The sequence below is a fragment of the Macrobrachium nipponense genome, chromosome 14 (assembly GCF_015104395.2).
Source record: "Macrobrachium nipponense isolate FS-2020 chromosome 14, ASM1510439v2, whole genome shotgun sequence".
Lineage (NCBI taxonomy): Eukaryota > Metazoa > Arthropoda > Malacostraca > Decapoda > Palaemonidae > Macrobrachium > Macrobrachium nipponense.
Genome location: NC_087207.1, coordinates 20,005,284 through 20,027,783, shown reverse-complemented (window position 1 = coordinate 20,027,783; position 22,500 = coordinate 20,005,284). Strand labels below are relative to the sequence as shown.

The 22,500-nt window shown below is 34.8% G+C and overlaps 1 protein-coding gene across 1 annotated transcript in view; it reads right to left on the bottom strand.

Annotated features, from left to right (window-relative positions):
* LOC135226158 (obscurin-like) overlaps window positions 1-22,500 on the bottom strand; it is a 432,842-nt gene that overhangs the window by 382,118 nt on the left and 28,224 nt on the right. The window contains 1 exon segment of the mRNA XM_064265599.1: window positions 3,424-3,561. Coding sequence (XP_064121669.1) covers window positions 3,424-3,469 — 46 coding nt within the window. The 5' untranslated portion in view covers window positions 3,470-3,561.

Genomic DNA, 22,500 nt, shown 5'->3' with positions numbered 1-22,500 from the left:
ACCTTATTAAAAAATACTCGTTTGCATATCAAACACGCCGGGTATAAAAAACAAACGCGCAATGTATTGCGTAATGTATTATCGAGGAATACGTCAATTTTCGAAAACAATCTCTTATTTTTCTCGTCGACCTCCAAGAAAATAACTTGTATGGATCAGGTTTCAGAAGGGAAGCCAAACACTATATATTTTTTTTGCATTTCTCTATCCGATTATAAGTTTCCACAGCGGATGGTGTCTGCAATAGGTTTCAGCACGCATTCCTGTATCTGGTTACGCTTTGAATAATGCAGGAAAGATACAAAAAAAAACAAGAAAATACAGACAATGCAAAACATTTGCAAATACAAAAAATAAAATAAAAACTGTCACAGCGGATTTTTTCTATAATACGTGTTCCTGTATTTGGTTTGGTTTTAAAAAATACAGAAAGATACAGTAAACTCAGGAAAACTACAAAAATATAAAAAAAAAACGTTACTTTGGAAATTTTTAGTACTTTTCTAGCAAGCGTTCACGTATCTAGTTTGGCTTTAAAAAATAACAGAATAAATGCAAAAAATACAGAAAATACTAAATAATACAATATGAAATAAAAAACAGAAATATAAAAAATACAGAATAAAAAAAACACAAAATATACAAAATGAAATACAAAAAGTACAGAAAAATGGAAGAAATACAAAAATGAAATATACAGAAAAAATAGGTTACAAAAATTACAAAAACCTGCTAAATTTTTTTAAACACATGTACCACAGTCGTTTAAAATTACACGCCAAATAACAGTAGGTATTTCAAACTTCAGTATTTATTTAGGGGTTTAATATAAGCAATAGTTATCTTAATTAAAGGTGGCTTGTGAAAGTCTACGGGGACTACAACCCAGATTTTACTATCTTTTAGTATGTTTTTGTGCGTGTATACGGTGTGCGTGTGTGTGTGTGTGTTGTGTTTGCGACAGTTATTTTATTTACATAATCCTACAGCATCTGACGAAGTCAAACACAATCCTAGGTCACAGCAGAAGAGCCCCAAAGGACGCAGAAATCCTAGGCATCCTACTGCATCTAAATTCAATCAAAATTGTTCCACTTGTGCCAATTATTCCATTCAAATCCAACTCAAATCGTGCCAATCACGCCTTCCCGTCCACACAACCCGACACCAGCCAACTGAAACTAAAACCTGTTTGCGTTAGCCATTTCCAATCGACCTGAACGCGACCTTACGCCCAGAAAATACGTTTATAGCCCTTTGGAACGGCTTCCGTTGTCACAAACCTTTCGCGTTCCTCTGCGATTTGGCCATTAGGCTCAGAATGGCGTCGTATTCTAGGGGGGCGGGGTTGGGGGGCATTCTCCCCAATTGAATGAGTCTTGTTTATAACGGCCGTTATAGACTCTAGCTCTCGCGTGTCGATAAAACTGACGACTATGGAGTGCTGGCGAACGCATATAAGGTCCAGGAGTTTATAATGGTCTCGTGGGGTAAGTTTGTGGTCTGAGCTTGTAGGCTTTAGTGGCCTTTTGTGGCCTTCCACTTCCTGACATATCTCACGAGTAGTGGTCCCGCTTACGGCACAATTTCGGCCACTTTTTGCCAATATTGTACTCGGATTTAAAAGATCAGTTTTGGCTTAAAAGTACGGTTTAATTAAAACCAAATAACGATCTGTTATCACTTTTTCTTCCAGTATTGGTTTACCTATTTAACATATCTGAATATTGAAGATATTTCAATCATGAATTTATTTTTAATGCATTATTTCTTTACTTTATCGTTCCAGTTTTTGCATTTAGATTCAATTTGAAATTTTCCAATCTTCGCATTTAATCGCCTGTCTGAAGCCATATTGCAATATTCTCTTTTATCTAAATAAAGATATGTATTTCAAAATAGTATCACAATTTCATCGAGTTCCAACTATTTTGATATTCCATATCCTTATAAGAAAATAAATCACGCTTGAAATCTTATTTGCTCCCAATACATAAACATTTTGCCAGCTCCGTTACGTTATTTTTACATCCACCTACAAGAAGAAGAAGAAGAAGAAGAAGAAGAGAAGAAGAAGAAGAAGAAGAAGAAAGTAGTGACGTCACATCCGGAGCACATTTCCCCCAAAATGGCGCAGTTCATTTCACTTTTGTTTCCCGTACATTAGTTCCCCAGTGCTAATTTCCTAATTGCAAAAACCTCGTGAAAATAATAAAGTAACAGAAAAGCGGACGTTGTCTCATATCGTCAGTTCCCAGAAATCTCTATCAAATTTATGGTATTTAATCCTGATTTCCTTAATATCGGTTATTCGAGAGAATCATTCATACCTAATACTTGATATTTAATCTGACTGAGGTACAGGATGATGTTTTTAAGTGTTTTTTATGAACTTAGGTAGACGACAATTTGATTCTTTTTTATGAAAATTATTCTAATAATTTTGATATCTTTAGAATAGTTTAAGTTCAAGATTGCGTCTGTATATATATATATATATATATACATATATATATATATATATATATATATATATATCTATATATATATATATATATACATACATACTATATATATATATATATATATATATATATATATATATATATTATACCCACAGACGAATAATCCTTTCGACTTAATCTACCAAGTAATCCTTGTACACCAATCTCGCTAAAATGACTGTTATAAACCTTTCGACCCTTAATCCTGTACCATGGTACAAAATCGTCATTCTCAGCTTCCTCGATTCTTTTGAAGAACTTGAGAAAGATTTTCTCGACAATCTCTCGCGTTCTCTGAATTTCCTCTCGTTTATTTTGCGTTTTATATTTCTTTATTTTGTTTACTCGGGAGTCACAGATGTGCCAAGGAATTTTCAGGGTTCAAAAATGTCAGAGGATTTGAATTGAATAGAAACAAAAATCCGTCGACTGAATAGTAAAGAAATTGTAAAAGTGTTTAAGATGTGCTAAAAAACTAGTAAATAAACAAATAAAGTATGCAAACAAGGCGCGATCTGACCTCCAGCTTAGTCTGGATGCGTGCAAGATTTTCCCCTCACGCATAAGTTGTAAACATTATATTCCTAGCTTATAACGTAAATTAAAATGTTCTAAAACCTACGGTCAAATAGAGCCTTGTTTCACCTGCGAAAATTAAAATAAATACGCTATAGTTTATTAGATATAATTGTTCTGTACTGTTTAAAATGCACATTATTTATTTTCTTACATGTTCATTCTAATAAATAAATCATAAATATCCTATCCTAAAATTCCTGTATCTTTAACTCAACGCGAAACACCAAAAGAGAGGCATCAGACCCACTTGCCTATCCTCTAACCACCCCAGCAGGACTCCCACGGAGGAGTCCTGACGAGGCAGATCCTACGTGAAGAAAAGTATCCTTATAGCACTTACTTTGGTCCTGCAGGACAGCTTTGTTGGAAACGTATTTATGTGACATCTCGGCGGCTGTGTGGTCACTTGTCTCTCCCCCTCAATTACTGGTTCATTCAGAACATCCGGGATCTTCACTATAAACAGTTTCTCGTTGATCTGCGGAGAAAGTCAATTCGTTAGTGTTGGCGTTGGCTCAGCAGTCATACTCACCAAAATATATATGTATGTTTATATATAATATATACATACATGTATATATAATTTATGTCCATAAATGTATAAATATATTTTTATATACATAAATACATGTAGATATCAATGGATATTTCTTAAACACAATGACCTCTTAACATTTCTATATTCTCGCTCTTTGGACTTCGTTAGTGTCTGGGTAGGCTCAACACAGATATATCCTCCAGAATATATATATATATATTATATATATATATATATATATATACTATATATATATATATTATATTTATACTATATATATGTATATAATATATATATATATATATATATGTACCTATATAGCCTATATATATATATATATATATATATATATATATATATATATATATATATATATATATTATATATATATAATGTTTTAATAGCCTCTCGATATTCTCACTTTTTGAAAATGCTGTTCACTACAAGCTTCGAATCCACGAGAGGAACAAATGAGCGTGCTAGGTTAAAACATCAGTGTAGCAATGCCATTCAACTCTGCCTTTAAAAACAGGACCATTTAGTAACCCCGCAAACCTCCGCCAACCCTCTTTCCCTAACAGGTCATTTCTCTAGACCCTCATCTTTCCCAGAATCTAATCACTCGTGGTCAGACACAAAAAAATCCACTTCTGGCCAAATGTTCATAAAAATCCACACCTCACTTTATAAGAGTCATTTTAACAAACGGACAAACGAAAACGGAGCACCGAGCGAAACAGATGTACAAAGGCTAAGCATAAACACAGGTCAAAACAGTCTTAATCTTCACAGCATGAGTTAGCTGAGATATGTCTGTCAAGTTCAGCAGAGACATTAGATTAAAAAATGATACTATTCTTATGACTGAGGCTATTGCAACGTTGTAGACTGGTTGACCTAGGAAGAGAAAACACTGTGTTTCAGCTAACAATCTTATGTAAATAAACAAAACAGACATACATATAAACATACATACAATTATATGTTGATACATACACAAACATTAATAATTAAATACATACATACATTGTAAACTGGGATTTCTGAATAGACAACGTTATTTCATAGCCAACAATCTTACGAAAAGGAAATACGATAACCATTAAATCCAATACATTACATATAAAAACAATAAACAAATACATACATACATAAACACATACATACTACATACATACATACATACATACATACATACATACATAATTGTAAATTGGTTGACCTCTGAAGAAAACCCATCATTTTACAGCCATAAAGTCTTACCATATGAAGAAATATGAACATACATACATACATACATAAAGACATATCTAAAAACATGATTACGCACATTGGAAGTTGGTTGAACTCTAAAGAAAGAACATTATGTTATAGCAAAAACTCTTTCAAAAACAAACAACATAAACATGCATTCTCACAAACAACATGCATACGTACTTACATACAAACATACACACACACACACTCACCTGTTCGACCATTACCTACCCGCTTGGGGCCCAGGATACAGAGACAAGGCAACAAGTTATATAAAAAATGAATAACTTGAACTCTCGACCACACTTAGGTGAATCATCCTTTTGCCAAAGGGCGAACTGAACTTTAAATCGAAGATAAACCTCGGGTTTTGAAGGCCAGAAATTAAGGCAATTTCGTCCATCTAAAAGGTGCATCCACAAGATGCATAAACAGCATCCATGAGCCGTTGTATGCTGCCAGATGTAGAATAACACAGGATGTTCTCCGTGTGGTTCTGCCAGGTGTAGAATGAAACTCGATGTTCTCTTAGATGTAATAAAATCTTTATCTTGGTTATTTTGCATCTCAAGAGTACATCGGAGATTCTTTGGTTACGAAAGACGTGAAAATAACGCTGAAGGTTCTTAGTTTCGTTAGAAAGTATTCGTTGTACAGGACGCCCTCTTGGTTGCCAAATGTATGACAGCACTGAAAGGTCTTGCAATGCAATAAAAACTTTTAAAAATTAACTTTTTGAGGTCATGGGGAATTATCTGTAATCTCCTACTGCCAGAAGACTTTGCAGAAGGAGAAAGAGAAGTCAAATTTGCAGATAGGTATAAATGTTCAGAACTCCCATCAAAAACGAAAAGCTGAAAAGATTGCCAGATGTATGATAGTACTGAAAGATCTTTAGATGCCATAAAAGACTGAACAAAAATGATCTTATTTAGGTGATATTGAATTATTTGAAAACTCCTACTCCCAGAGGACTTTGCAGATGGAGAAGTGAAATTTACAAAAACTGCCAGGTGCATGATAGCACTGAAAGATCTCTAGATGTCATAAAAACCAGAAAAAAATTATTTTTAGGTCATATTGAATTATCTGAAAACTCCTACTCCCAAAAGACCTTGCAGAAGTAGGAGACGTAAAACTGAAGAAAAATCAAAACAACTGCCAATTGCATGATAATACTAAATGGTCAGATGTTTGATAGCACTAAAAGATCTCTCTGTTCCAAACAAACCTTTAAAAATTAAGTATTTTTGAGTCGTGAGGAATTCTCTGCAAACTCCCACTGCTAGAAGACAGTGAAATAGAATAATAAAGAGAAGTAAAATTACAGAAGAATAAGTAAATCGAAGAAAAAGTCCAGAATTGCAACAAAAAGTAAAGAAATTGCCAGATGTATGATAGCACTGAAAGATTTTATACGTAATAAAAAAATTTTAAGATGAACTTGTTCATAGTAGTTCGAGGTCATATTGAATTATCTGCAAACTCCCACAGCAAGAAGACTTTGCAGAAGCCAGAAGAAGAGCTAAAAGCGCAGAGGGAGGAGTAAAATCGAGTCAAGGTTCAGGACTGCTAAAAGAAAAAAGGGAAAAAAAAAGACAATCGAAGACGATATTTGCCAAGACATTGGAGGAGATGTTGCCAAATACTTCCTGATGAATCCCACGATGAAATGAATGCAAGGTTTAACTACTTTTTATCTTTCTTTTGCCATTTTTGCTTTTTTTTTCTAATCCTTAGATTATTTTCATTCTCCAAATCATCCGTGCCATCTAACTTCTTTCTTTTCTATATAATTATGATTTGGACCAAACCTGAAACTGACAGTGTGAGGAGGTGAGAAAAAGTGTGTGGTTGTGAGTGAGTGAAATTAAGAATGAATGTGTATGTGCAAGTGTGAATGTTCTTTGGATAAGACACCAAAACATTTAAATCTTACAGGAAGGTTTAATTTAATTGTTTGAACAAAATGTGGTAATCAACGGCCTACTAAACTTTTATTTTCTCTCTCCTCCTCTTCTCTCTCCTCGGAGGTCTCTCCTCCTCCTTCCTCTCTCTCTCTCATTCTCATCTCTCTCTCTCTCCTCTCTCCTCGAGTTTTAGCCGTCACGGACATCAATTGTAATTTAAATAAATGCTACCTGAATTAGAATGCATCCTGAAATTAAAGATTTTCCTCTATCGAATTATTTTCCTTCTCTTCGTCTCCTCACCATACTCCCTCCCTCTCGTCCATCTCTCTCTCCCCCATCTGCTCGCGTCTCTCTCTCTCTCTCTCTCGTGTGTGTCCTTTAGAAACGGTGCTAATACATGGTAATTTTATAAGAAAGTAAAAATGACTACTCAACGCTCTGCCAACATTATATACTCTCTCTCTCTCTCTCTCAGAATCGTCGTCTCTCCGATCTCTCTGCTCTCCGTCACCTCGCTCTCCGCTCATCTCCTGCTCCCTCTCTCTCCTCTTCGTGTGTAAAGAAAAGTGTGTCATTTAGAAGCGATACTAATACATGACAATTTCACAACAAAAAATAAACTAAAAATTTATTAATAATTTATCAGCCTCAAATTCCTTTCATCTACACATTCAAATGAAGAAAATCATCTGATGTTCACTGATCGCAACGTTCTGTTTCTCCAGTTTCTCAGGCTGGTCGTCGCAACTGACCGAGGTCAGTCACCAGTCCCGGCAATCCATTTTGCTCGACCGCTTCGTGTATGCTGGGGGGGGGGGGGGGGGCGGTAATTGGTTTACCTGTGACGTCCAGGCTTATTCGCCAGGTAAGCACAGGTATGGTTGCATCCAATTCGCTCTCTTTGGTATATGCAAAGCTTCTCCCTTGCATCACCTTGGCATCGTTTGAGGCCGGTGCTTGTGATTGTGCTTTTGGCTGTTTGTTTGGGTCTGTTTGTGTGTTTGTGTATGTGTTGTTCTTTTTGTATGTTTCCTGGTGTGTTTGTGATGGTGAATATGGTTGTGTTTGTGTGTATGTTTGTGGTTATATTTGTGCTTGTGCATGTGTGAGCATGTTTGTGTTAGTGCATGTGTTGTTTGTGTTTTTTTATTTGTTGTGTGGTGTGTTTTGATGGTTGTTATTTGTGTTTGGTGCATTATGTTGTTTGTTTGTATTAGATGGGCAATGTTGTTGGTTTGGTGTTTTTATTTCTGGCGTGTGTTTTGTATGATGTGTTGTTTGTTGTTTTGTTAGGTTAGTGAGTTATTTGAGGTGAGGTTTGTGTTTGTGTTGGTGCGTGTGTGTGTGTGCATATAGATGTGTTTATGTGTATGTTTGCGGTTGTATTTGTGTTTGTGCATGTGTGAGTGTTTGTGTTAGTGCATGTGTTGTTTTTGTTTGGTTTTTGTTTGTTTTGTTTGTTTTATTTATATGGATTGTTTTGTTGTTGGTTTGTTATGTGTGTATGGTGACTTTGGGTGGAAGGTCAACTGAGGCTGAGAGTATAGGTCTAGGGCAAACATGTTGTTATTGGTGTAGGGTGTTTATTCCCAGTGAATGGGTAAGGTAAGTCCGTTTCGAAAGTGCCTCCAACTTATTAGCAATACATTATGCATAAACAGGTTGACAACAAGGCATCGACGACTATAATATGGAGCGAATGAACCACTGGCGACAACACACAAATGTCTCAAATCACATTACAACTTGCGTCATGAAGCGCCCCTGGGCCAGGATTGAACCGATATTGATCGTTGACATGTATGCAGTCATGTTGGTTTGGGGTCTGTAGTGCATACAAACTACCGCAATTAGTTTGTTGACATGCACGCAACATGTATGTGACATGTGTCCAATGAGTTACTGACGTGTGTTTAAAGCATGTTTTACTGTCGTGTAGAACAGCTTAGGTGCATGCGTTGGCATTCTGTGTACGTTTGTCAGTAACGGGAAAATACAGGTGTTCACTTTACGTGCCGGTGAATCAGCAGATGAAATCACAGGTATACATCTGTGAGTGTCTGTTGTGGGTAGACAGGAGAATGAAAGTGTGGGCGGTTTTGTGTGGGTGGGCATGGGAGAGGGCGAGCGAGGGACACTTAAGTCATACCTCAATTTCGTGGGATAGCTCAGCAGTTATTGCCTGCGACTTTGCAATGTCTTGGTCCACAGTTTATGACTGTCTCTGTGAGCTAGGAATTAAAACTTTTTTTTAACCTAAACTGTCGAATATGTACCTGGTCTTCAGTCGAATGTGGTGCTTCACGGCCCAGGAAAAGATAGGTGTAAAAGTCGAGGCAAGCCTTCATCCCAATAATTTTGAAAGGTCTGGGTCAACTTTATTTTATTATTATTTTATTATTATTATTTTATTATTATTATTAGATTATTATTATTAATTATTATTATTTAAAGGAAGGCTGATCCTCTCTCCAGAAAAGTTCCTGTTTGGAAAAGGTAATGGCTGGCATAATTTTGAATAAATTATCGAAGACTCAACGTGGAAATTAACTCAAATTAAATTATTATTATTTTATTATTAATTATTATTATTATTATTATTATTATTTTTATTATTAGTTATTTTGATCATTATTATTAAGCCAAAAACAAAAACTTCCTTTCAGTGGTTTTGTTTTCTTATTGAACATGAAAGATTGACAAAGAAAACCCACAAAATTACTGGTGTAATAATGTTGTTTTCTTGTTTATTTTACATATAAAATAGTAAATAGCTTACAAGTATAAACACGTTTATACACAGTAATTTTGTGGGTTTCTTTATCAAGTTAATTATTTTTTATTATTATATTGACTATTATTATATTGAGCATATGATTATTAATCATTTTAGTTATTTTTATTTTATTTATTTATTTTTTTTTTTTTTTTTTTTTTTTTTTTGGCTCGGAAGAAAAAAAATATCACAGTCCTCCAATTCAACTGGGTTGGTAATTTATAGTGTGGGGTTCGGGTTTTCCGGGTTGCATCCCTGCTCTCCTTAGGAGTCCAATCACTCTTGCTTTACTAATGTGTTGCCGTTTCTAGGCATTCACACTCTTTCTGCATGGGTCCTGGTAGGGCTAGCTTCATCCTTCTAGTTTTATTTTTCTATGATTCCTTTTGGCACAAGGGATCTTTGGGATTCGTGGGCCTAGTGTCTTCCTATGATTATGGGTAGCCGGATTTCCCACTGGCATATTCTCCCCAATATCCTTCTTATTTTTTTTTCCTTAACAAAAATTTTGTTTTTTTTTTTTTTTTTTTTTTTTTTTTTTTTCCCCCCCCCAGATCTTGATACTTATCCAATTTTTCCCTCTCTTTCTCTGCAATCTCTCTGGTGTCCCATGGTATTGGGGCGACCATCAATTGAGTGATACTTTTCTTCTTGACCTTGTCAACTCAACGTCAAGTCTGGTCTGGTTTGCACGTTTTAGCCCCTATCCGTTTCTGATACCACCCATAGTTGGTGGTGTATTTTCGAGTAGTTAGTCTTCGTTTGTGTATGGTATAGTCCTGGTTCCTGGTGATGTGAGTCCCAGAGGCATCTTTTGCCAGAAATCGTTTTTCTAATCACTCCTTCATGGTTTGGTGTCTCGTATCCACACTTATTACTGGGCAAGGTAGCTGATTTTTCTTTTCTTGGCACAGGCCTCCAGTGGAGGCTTTTGGCTACTGAAATTCATGGTGCCTCTTTTTGTACTGAGGTTTCTGTTGCAAGTGCCGGCATTCACTTTGCTATGTTTGGTTTATGGTTTCAACTTTTCGTAATTTTTGCACTTCCTTATTACATAATTGGGGAGAGTATTTTATTTTTCCGTCTATCGTTATCTTTTGAACATATCTGGTTCTTAGGGTCCCCTGATCTTGTGCCGCTGTTTTATCATTCTTTCCTTTTCAGTGTTTCCTTCTTTACTTCTCGGAAACCCCTCTTGTAGGCACCATTTTGGGCCATGTGTTCATCGCTGGCTAGTTTCTTTAGTCTGTCTTCATGTATTGTCCGTGCATTGGTTTGTTTGGTTGGGCCAGTATAGGTGGCATTAGGTAATTTTGAGGGAGTTTTGTGCCCGGCCCCACCAGCCCCCCCCCCCCCTCCTCCCCTCTCTCCTCCCTCATGTTTTTCTTTCTGTACGGTGTGTTTCTCCTGTCTCTGTATTATTTGCTGGGTCTTCGTCTGCTTTTACATTAGTCCTTCGTTCCGCCATGCACGCTTTATTATTATTATTTTATTATTATTATTAGATTATTTAATTATTATTATTATTATTTCGAGACGAATACTGAATAATCCCCTGAATAAGGAAGACTTTCCCAAGGCCAATGACGACATCGTAGGAGAAAGACGTTGTCTCTATAAATAAATCTCTGCGCACAGTTTATGAATAGCTCCCATGAAGCCAAGGTCTAATTTACCTTGGCTCACTTTTCCCCTCTGTCTCTCGCTCTCTCTCTCATCTCTTCGCTCCGCTCTCAATCCACTCCCTCTCTTCTCCCTCGATACGTTTGTTGAAATTGGGGGGGCACGGAGTTTTAAATATTTTGTTAATCAAGCTAATAGTTATACTTTGGCGAAATAGATAGGGAAAGAATCTCCTCTCTGCTTCTTCTCTCTCTCACCTCCTTTCATCCTCATCTCTCGTTCGTGCTCTCTCTCTCTCTCAAACGCTGTAAAAATAGTATGCTATTTTTTTAGATGTAGGCGGACGCCACCCTCAATGGTCCCTGGTGGAGTGAATCGTGTTCTAATTTTTGGCGATGGGCAGTTAAAGAACGCCCAAGTAAATAAAATAGGCAACAAATGGTAAAATGGGTAAGTGGGCAGGTACAATTGGGTCAATGACCAAGCAAAAGTTAATTGGCCAAGGAAAATGGGTAAATGACCTACTAACTAAAATGGGTACAAAAATTACTCAAGGCTTGTCCATTGGTAAATGGCCAAGCTAATTAAGTAAACGGCCAAGTAAAATAGGTAAATGGCAAAAGGAAAATGGGTAAATTGGCAGTTAAAGGGTAAATGACCAAGTAAAATAGTTAATTGGTCAAGGAAAATGGGTAAAGGGACCAAATAATATGGCTGAATGGCCAATAAAAACTGGTCAATGGCCAAGCAGAATAGGTAAATGGCCCAGCAAAATAGGTAAATGACCCAGCAAAATAGGTAAATTGGCCCCGGCAGGGCAAAATAGGTAAATGTTCCCTAGGGCATAAATTGGTAAAATGGGCGGCCAAGCAAAATAGGTAAATTGCGGCCAGGCAAAATAGGTAACGTGCCCCCAGCAAAATAGGTAAATGACCAAGCAAAATAGGTAAATGGCCCAGCAAAATAGGTAAATGGCCAAGCAAAATAGGTAAATGGCCCAGCAAAATAGGTAAATGGCCAAGCAAAATAGGTAAATGGCCCAGCAAAATAGGTAAATGGCCAAGCAAGATAGGCAAATTTATCGATCAAAATTTATATCCCAAGACCAACCCAAACTTCAAGTAAACAAAAACAGTCTATAATATTTTTATTTCCTCGAGGATAGTTTCCAACCCGATAACCTCAGCCAACAAACCAACAAAGTGCCTATAAATAATTTTTATTTCGGCCACCTTCCGAAACGAAAAGTTTTCCGTAACCAACCGACTGCATTTCTCCAACGCCACCAGCTGATTACTCTAAAGGAACCGGTGACGTCATGCGTATGTTTTTGATTGCGTATGCCCGCCCTACATGACAAGTTATTCAACAAAGAACCTTTCAACAGGGCCTCATGAGGGGTAAACTATTTTTCCTTCCTAAGAGGTCTTAGTAGCAGTGTGGAATTTTCGTATTTCCTCGTGCAAGTGTTGCATGAAAGGAGGCAGTACGCGTGTGCTTGCAAAATATACAATTTGGTGTTTACTTATGGTTGGATGGGTGGAAATCTTCCGAGAGAGAGAGAGAGAGAGAGAGAGAGAGAGAGAGAGAGAGAGAGAGAGAGAGAGAGAAGCATTTCCAAAGAAAACATTCACACGTAAGACCTAATTTCATTTTCATAGTGTGACGCCATGGGGTAAAATTAGGTCAAGCAAATACATGCATACGATCATATATATATATATATATATACTATATATATATATATATATATATATATATATATATATATATATATATAGATATATACTATAGTTTTTGAGATATACATAACTGAAAACTCAACATTAACTTATGCTTGCTATAAGTAACCGTATTTTCAAAACTCCTTTGTACTGACTTGACGCATAGTGAAAACACACAAACTAATAGTACTCATATTATACAGTATTATTTTTTAAAAATTAAGCTAAATGTAACGTATACTTACTAGTATACTGCATTTTCAAAACTCTCTTTTACGAACTTGACGCAGCAAAAACAACACACACGAAAAACTCACTGAATCAAGTACGAATCATGTAATACTACCAGCTAAATGAAACTTATACATACAAGTATGTTGCACTTTCAAAACTTTCGTAATAACCTGACACAGCAAAACAAACACACATGAACAAAAAACTCACTGAATAAAATACGAACCACAAAAAAAACTATCGGCTAAAACACATTCATATCTTAGCCCTGTGTGGCATTGAAAAACCCATGGAATGTCTTACGTATCAAGATTCACATCAAAAGAAACTGATATTCAAAGTAACTGACAGGAATACTTTGAATATGACGAATCATATCTTTATTAATATTTATGATTCAAGATTCATACTCGTCAGTACTTCTTCACAGCCTGTCATGATGCCATTCAGTCAATGTCTTTGAAGATTAGAGATGTTTGATGAAGGAGATTGGAGGTTTGTGTCTTTGTTGGATGACAAATAGTGCATTTAACTTGCTCTGTGGTTTGCAAAGTTCTTTAAGTTTATATTGTTTTTGGGTATAAATGATATATTATATATGTAGATATATGTACATATATGTGTAATATAATATATATATATAATATATATATATATTATTATATATGTAATTATATATATATATATATAATAATATAATATATAATATAATATGTACATATTGTATGTATATATATATATATATATATATATATATATATATATATATTTCAATTATCTACATATAATATAGCAGTTCATGAACCAATAAACTTGAAGAACTTTGAAAAACAACATATATATATATATATATATATATATATATATATATATATATATATATATATATATATATATATATATATATAATCTATATATTTTTAGGATATTTATATATATGAATGTATACATAACACTTTTGATTAAAAAGTAAACAAAATTTAGGAATAAAATCAGTCTTCTACCCATTCAAACCCTAAAAGCTGTAAACAGTCGATTATGTAACAAATAAAAAAAAATACTAGATATACCAGCTCCTCATAATTATACAAATGCTTCAGACCAACACTTGAGGCCCCAGCCCATCCAGGGAGAGAGAGAGAGAGAGAGAGAGGAGAGAGAGAGAGAGAGAGAGAGAGAGAGATTCAAAGAAAACATGTACACTAAAACAGAGACCAATCTTCGAGAGAGAGAGAGAGAGAGAGAGAGAGAGAGAGAGAGAGAGAGAGAGAAGAGAGAGATCAGCACTAAAATACGTACCAATTCTACTATGCTGAACAGAATTTTCTTATAACCTTAAATCAGATAGAGAGAGAGAGAGAGAGAGAGAGAGAGAGAGAGAGAGAGAGAGAGAGAGAGAGAGAGAGATTTAAAGAAAACATGATACACTAAAATACGTATCAATTCTGCTATGCTGAACAGAATTTTCCTATAACCTTAAATCAGATCGAGAGAGAGAGAGAGAGAGAGAGAGAGAGAGAGAGAGATTCAAAGATGACACTGAAAATCTACCAATTCTACTATGCGAACAGAATTTTCTTATTAAACGATCAAGAGAGAGAGAGAGAGAGAGAGAGAGAGAGAGAGAGAGAGAGAGACGGGTATTTGCCTGGGCATACCCGAAATACATAATTACAGTCGTGAACATTACAGTGGGTCCATAAAACTCAGTGAACGTCACCTTGGCATTCAACCGTTTCTCACGAATGTTTTGTTTTGTTTTTGAGTTCCTCTTCTTCTCTCGAGAAGCCGGTGGATTCTTGGTGTCGAGAAAATTAGAGAGTAAATTTCATCTGAAAGGTTGTGGTTCTGTGTGTGTGTTGGTGTGGGTGGTCGCTCGACTGAATGTTATATTTGAAAACCTTCAGCTCTTGCGCGCTACATCTGAAAAGATTTTTGGCTCCCGGGAAATATATGATTTAGTTAGATTCTTAAATCAATTCAGGTGTTAACTCTGTCACTTTTAGTGAGGTCGCTTCTTGTGCGAAATATTTCAGAATCTAAAGATTTTGCATCTCACATTTTGAAATGTTTAGTTCTCAGGAAATATGATTTTTCTAACATTTTCAGATGATAGAACATATAGAATATTTTTTTAAGTTCAGTCATTTTAGAATATTTAGCATTCTGGAAATTATTTTTTGCAGAATTGTTTAATAACTTCAGATGTTAAAATTGTAATTTTTACGTTATGGTACTTTTAAAATATTGCAAATCTGCGCATGATTTTGCCACGGGGACATATGAATTTCGAATATTGTTAAATCATTTCAGGTGTTAAAAATGTAATTTTTACATTATGGTACATAGAAAATATTGTTAATATGCGCAGGATTTTGACGAAGGGAAATATGACTTTCGAATATTGTTAAATCAGTTCAGGAGTTAGAATTGTAATTTAAACATTAAGGAACATAGAAAATATTTATTACTTTCAGTCGCTTTCTTGTGTGTTAGATTTTAAAATATTTAGGTCTCGGGACGTATGATTTTCGAAGATTGTTGAATTAATTCTGGTGTCCAAATTGTAATTCTTAAATGGTACAACATGGAAAATAATTGATAATTTCAGTAGAATTTTACGAAGGAAAACTGAACGATTATAGGGAGACAATTCGGGTATTCAAATCGTAATTGTCATTTGGTCTAACGAAGAAACTGTATGTAAATATCAGTACAAACTTAAATAAACTCTCACTCTCAGGTAAATCCACCCCGAGACGCCAAATAAATGTAATGGCTTTTGAAGCTGATTAAAAAAAAAGAAAAGCGAAAAAAAATGGCATGCGACAGAAATACTGAAACGGAAAAATGAATTAGGCAAGAGAGAACAGTAGAAGTCGAATGAGTCAGTTATTGATGTAAATAACAGTAAATAAATAATTTACACCCACTCAGGTAAATCCCGTGAGAAACTAAACAATTAAACCGACTCCCCACAACATTATTACGTCTAAGAGAGAGACGTAACAGCATCATAGCGCAGAATACGTCAATAGATGTGTCACACGTTCGACGAAATTCTGTTTCGGCTAATTTACATACAGATGAAGGGTAGAGGAGAGCTGCTCATTTGCATATCAATGCAAGGATGCGCCACCAGAGGACACGGTATTGCTACTGTTGCTATTTCTGTTGTTGTTTCTGTTGTTCCATCCATTCCTCTGCATAAATAGATAGGCTGCTGACATGTCCATAGGTAAACAGAAGGACTGGGGATATACGTTGTTTGAAGGAACGAGCGGGTTTGTTTGATTTTTTTTATATATACGTATATGAGGTACTTGATTTTATGTTAGCTGAGAAACATTTTTCTCTCTACTTCTCATTACCTATCTATCTATCTATCTATCTATTTATTTATCAACCTATCTATATTATATATATATATATACATATATATATATATATATATATATATATATATATATATATATATATATATATATAAACACATATATATACATATATATATATATATATATATATATATAGATACATATACATATATATATATATATATATATATATATATATATGTGTGTGTGTGTATATATCTATATATATATATATACCTATATATATATATATATATCTATATACCCATATATATATATACATATAATATATATATATATATATCATATATATATATTATAGAGAGAGAGAGAGAGAGAGAGAGAGAGAGAAGAGAGAGAGAGAGAGAGAGAGAGAAATCTAATAAGTTGCATTAGTACTTGATCAGTATTTATCACAATTTTCTTATGTGATATATATATAGATATATATAATATAATATATTATATATATAGATATATATATATTATATATATACATATGTATATATATACATATATAGATATATATATATATATATTATATATATCAAATTATATATTTATATATATATATAGATAGTCAATAAGATAGGTAGCCAGACAGACAGCTAGATGCACCAACGAGAGACGTGTTCCAGCAAAATGAAAAATCAAGTATAAGAAAAAAAATTCCGCCAGTTCCTCCAATCGACGTATATCCCCCATTCCTTCTATTTACCCATGACCATGTCAACAGCCTGTCTATTTATGCACGGGAAAGGACACAGACAACAGAAACAGACAACAGAAATAGCAACAGTAGCAATACCAATACCGTGTCCTCTGGTGCATCCTGGCATTGGCATGAAAATGAGCAGCAACCCGCTAACCTTCATCTATATGCAAATTGGCCGAAACAGAGCTTTGTCGAACGTATGACGTATCCATTGACGTATTCTGCGTTATGATGCTCTTACATCTCCTTCTTAGTCGTAATAATGTTGTGGGGCGTCGGTTTAACTGTTTGGCTTCTCAGGGGATTTACTTAGGATACGTCTAAGTTGTTTGTTTACTGTTATTTTCATCAATAACTGACTCATTCAATTTCTACTCTCTCTCTTGTCTAATATATTTTTCTGTTTTAGTATTTCTGTCTATTATTTTTTTTTTTTTTTCGTCTTTATTTTTCTATCAGCTTCAAAAGCCATTACCATTGCTTCAAAGCATGTGCATTGCAAGCAATTCACCTCAAGTATTATCCATTATCTCTCATTTTTATTCTTTTTATTTTTCACTGTCTTCAAAAACTAGTTTTTTGCTTTCAAAACATGCGCAGTGCAAGCAATTTACCTCACGTATTATTCCTCCCCTCTCTTTTATTTCTCTATATTTCTTTACTATTATCTTCAAAAACTGTTACTGCCTTTTCCAAGCATGCGTAGTGCAAGCAATTTAACTGACGTATCTCTTTCCCCACTCCCAACTTAACCGTCGTGTTTCCGTATCATCTCGCTATGTTTAAACGCTGTTTTTCCAGTTCTTCCTCTTCTTTTTTTCATCCTCTTTTTTTCATTTTCTTTTTTGGCTTCATATTCCGATGCCAACTGGGACACGGCCAAACATGCGGAGATATCGCCCACCTACGCGTTCTCTAAGAAATCAAAATGAACGCAAGGATTTGGGCGGGCGTGGGCGGTATGGGGCGTTAAAAAGTTGGGGCGGGAGAGCCTCGGGAAATTGAGTGTGGGCGGAGGAAGTGGGTGGGAGGGATAATGGGTGGGGGAAAGCCTCAGGAAACGGAGGGGGTGGGTGACTGGTTGGGTTGGGGAGGTAAGAAGAGCCCTCGAAATGGGGCTTAAAAACGATAATTTATCCATTGACTTGTACGATAGCGGTTGGTGGTCGAGTGATCGGTTATGTTTACATTCGCAGGTTGGAGAGGAGGTACGTGCCTAAAGGAAAAACACAAAATGGCAAAATGCTACAAATCTTTGATACTGTTCAAGCTGATATGCAACCTGACGGGAGTACGAGCGTAAACTTTAAATACCAAAATTGTTCAATTATATATAACTGAAGGGAGTACTGGCGTAAATAAAAAGTAAAATAAGGCAAAATATGAACAGTTTTAAATTGGATTTTTATCAATACCCAACTGAAGGGAGTATGAGCGTAAATAAAACAAGGAAAATGTAAACAAATGGCAAAATGCCAAAAGAATTTAATAAAATTTAAGCTGAACTTCAACTTGAAGAGAGTACGAGCGTAAACCAAAGTTAGAATACTACGTAAAAAATGGAAATATGCCAAAAGTGTTAAATTATATACGAACTTAGATACAAGAGAAGGGAATAACGTATATCAAAAGTAAAATGCTGGAAAATATCAAAAACCTTAAACTGTGTTTTAGTTAAAATAAAAATTGGAAGGGAGGACGAGCGTAAATCGAAATGATTAAACGTGAAAAATATGAACAATTTGTAATTCTTGTGTTAATTATTTTCCAGATGATGCACCACTGGAATGAACAAGAGCGCAGATTCAAAAACATAAAACATGGAAAATATTAAACAGAAAATATTTCGTGTTAGATTATATTCAAATTGATGTGCAGAGGGATTACCAGCGTAAAACAAAAAATGCATTCGCGAAAAAAACTTCCTAAAATTTGAAATTCTTGAGTTAGATTATATTCAAACTGATATACAAATAGAAATTATAGAAATGATATATTAAGTTCTCAGGTAAAATTATATACAAAGAGTACGCACGGAAATTAGTAAAAAATTAGCCGTTTTCACAGCGCAGTCGAGTTTTCTGTACAGAGTATAATGCTTTATGAAACCCTCAGCTGTGCCCCATGGAACATTCAGCCACGGCCCTGCGGTGGCCTGTGTTGTTGGCACCTATAGCGGTGCCAAATGCACGATCATGGCTAACTTTAACCTTAAATAGAATCAAATCTACTGAGGCTAGAGGGCTGCAATTTGGTATGCTTGATGATTGGAGGGCGGATGACCCACATACCAGTTTGCAGTCCTCTAGAATCAGGAGTTATTAAGACCTGAGAGCTGCCTAAAAAAGTGTGGACGGACAGACATAACCATCTCAATAGCTCTCTTTTACAGAAAACTAAAATACAAATAATAAAAAAATATAAAAAAACAGATGTGGAAAATATGAATACTTTGAAAATGTCGTGTTAAATCATATTCAAGTTGATTTACAAATAAATGTGAAAAATATAAAACAAAATAAATTCTCCTGTTAAGTTACATTCAACCTGATATACAAATACAAAATGTGAATCATATAAAACACTAAATTCGCGGAGTAAAAATAAAATAAATCAAACATTTAAATTATGTTCAAGATGAAAATAAATAACTCTTAAAGGGATTACGAACGTATACCAAAAACAAAACAAAAACATAAAAAATAATTTTCAAATATTTTAAATCTCACTGGCACCATTTCCCAGACTCTTCAGACCAAAACAGACTAAATTATTTTTTTCAATCGTGAGAAATTGGTTGAAATCCGAAGACTTAGTCGCCCGCTGATAAGATCTTCGATTTTATTTTACTTTTTTTTTAGAGGGAGAGAGAGAGAGAAAGAGAGATCACTGCCAAGACTGATGGGGAAACCTGAGATAGATTCTATCTCTGTACAAAAGGGAAAAAAGCAGAAAAAAAAGTGGCTGCGCTACCACATTGCAACCGGATGTGGAGTTATTTAACTCTTGTCTATCTTTATTTTTTTCTGTATGCATGTATGTATGTATGTATGTATGTATGTATATATATATATATATATATATATATAGTATATATATATATATATATGTGTGTGTGTGTGTGTGTGTGTGTGTGTGTGTGTGTGTGTGTGTGTGCAATGCCTGAATAAAGGCAAAAGTGCTTGTTATTGACTTACTACCTATTATTTTCCCGTGATATTCACTTATATATATATATATATATATATATATATATATATATATATATATATATATATATATATATTCATATACTGTATATATATTTATATATACAGTATATGAATATATATACATAATATATGTATATATACACATTCACAGAGAGAAATGCGTGTAATTATGTATGTACTTATCTACGTACATTTGTATTTGTGTTAGTGGGTGCGTTTCTATACATACGTATGCATAATACCACCTTTTCCACCAACCCTGTCCATCTCCTCTTTGATAACCCACTGCAGTCGACTGACCACCAGGCACATAGTTTATTTTTTCAAACCAGCTCAAAATTTAAATATATTCTCCTTTGTGTGCCAAGAAGTTCAGTCCTTACTTTGGGAATCGAACCCGTGATCATTCTCCGTAACGACTCTCTCTTATATTACCTTAAATTATATAAGCGTATATATATAATTATTGTATTGGATTGTATAAAAAAACAATAAAATAAATTAGAATTATGTAAAAGATATCAAGAGTCAAGAGTTAAAAACTGACGTTAACTAGAAACTGAATTAAACTGTAAAAGTAAACAACAGTTACAGGAGTTATCTAAAAGGTGTTAAAAATTGCTATTAACCAGAAATCATTTTAGCTGTTAATGCGAATAACATATATGGATCCTAATATTATATTAACAAATTGAATAATGATTAAATATTCTCCAACATCAGTTGGCCTACTGCAGGAGGAGGAAAAGAATTCTCGGGACATTTTGGCAATCCTGAAAGTATTTTGAATCTTAATATGATATTTAATATTAATCCAATTCATTCACTCTTTCCATACGGTTAACTCCATTCACGTAAATTGAATAATGAATAAAATAAATTATTAAATCTCACCAAGCAGTTGGTACCCCTGCAGTAGAAGGAATAGAATTCTTGGGACATGTTGGCAATCCTCCCTGTATTTTGGATCCTTATATAATATATTATAATATGATATAATATAATTTATTCATTCACTCAATACGTGCAACTAAATTCTGGTACATTTCATATACTGAATAAAATGAAGGCTTCTCCAACAACAGTTGGTACCCCTGCAGAGGGATGAAAATTCTTCGGATATGTTGGCAATCCTGCCTGTATTGTTAGCTCGCTCTCTCGCTTTCTCCCCCCCCCCCCCCCCCCCCCCCCCCACCCCCCCCCCCCCCCCCCCCCCCAACCTTTTCTCTGTTCCGCGAGAAAGTTATTTCCTTTGGTTATGACTCGAGACTCCTCTGTAATTCCATAAGGGACCCACGTGTCTCCCGAGCGTTATTTTCGGGGACTCAGGGAGTGTGGGTTGCTTGGGTAGTGGGTATTGGACCTCGTCTGCGCATGCGCAGTTTCGTCTTGGACTGACGAAGTTCAGAGACTCGGCAAATTACAGTCAGAAACTTGACTGTATAATAATTACTTTAGTCAAACTTCAGGCCTTTCGTGAGAAATAATTATAGGCAGGAAAATCGCTAGTTACAGGAAGTTCTGTAATACGGTGATTTCTAAGAAATAGACTGATTGCTTTGCAGTGCTAGACAGGGGTAATATTTGTTATAAAAGCATTTATTGATAGAACACGACTCTGTCGGTGTTGCAAAATGTATAACAATTATTAGATATACGTAAAACTTTTATTAGTTAATTTTCAATAAAGAATATTTATTGCTGCTTGAGCGAACTTGACACTTTGGCGTTGTAAAATACCTGACAATTATTAGAGATCGAAAACTTATATTAGAAATGGTCACTCGAAGTACAGAAATCGATCCAAAAATGTTTTGCATTTAATTTTTTATTAAAATTATTTATTGAACGAACCTAATTCTACTAAATAAATCATAAATATCCTATCCTCAAATTCCTGTATCTTTAAATCAACGCAAAACACCTTTTTCAGGCCTTTGTCAAACCTTATTAGGTCCTTTTCAGACCTTTTTAGGCAATTTTTCAGACCTTTTTAGGCCCTATTTCAGACCTTCTTAGGTCCTTTTTCAGACCTTCTTAGGTCCTTT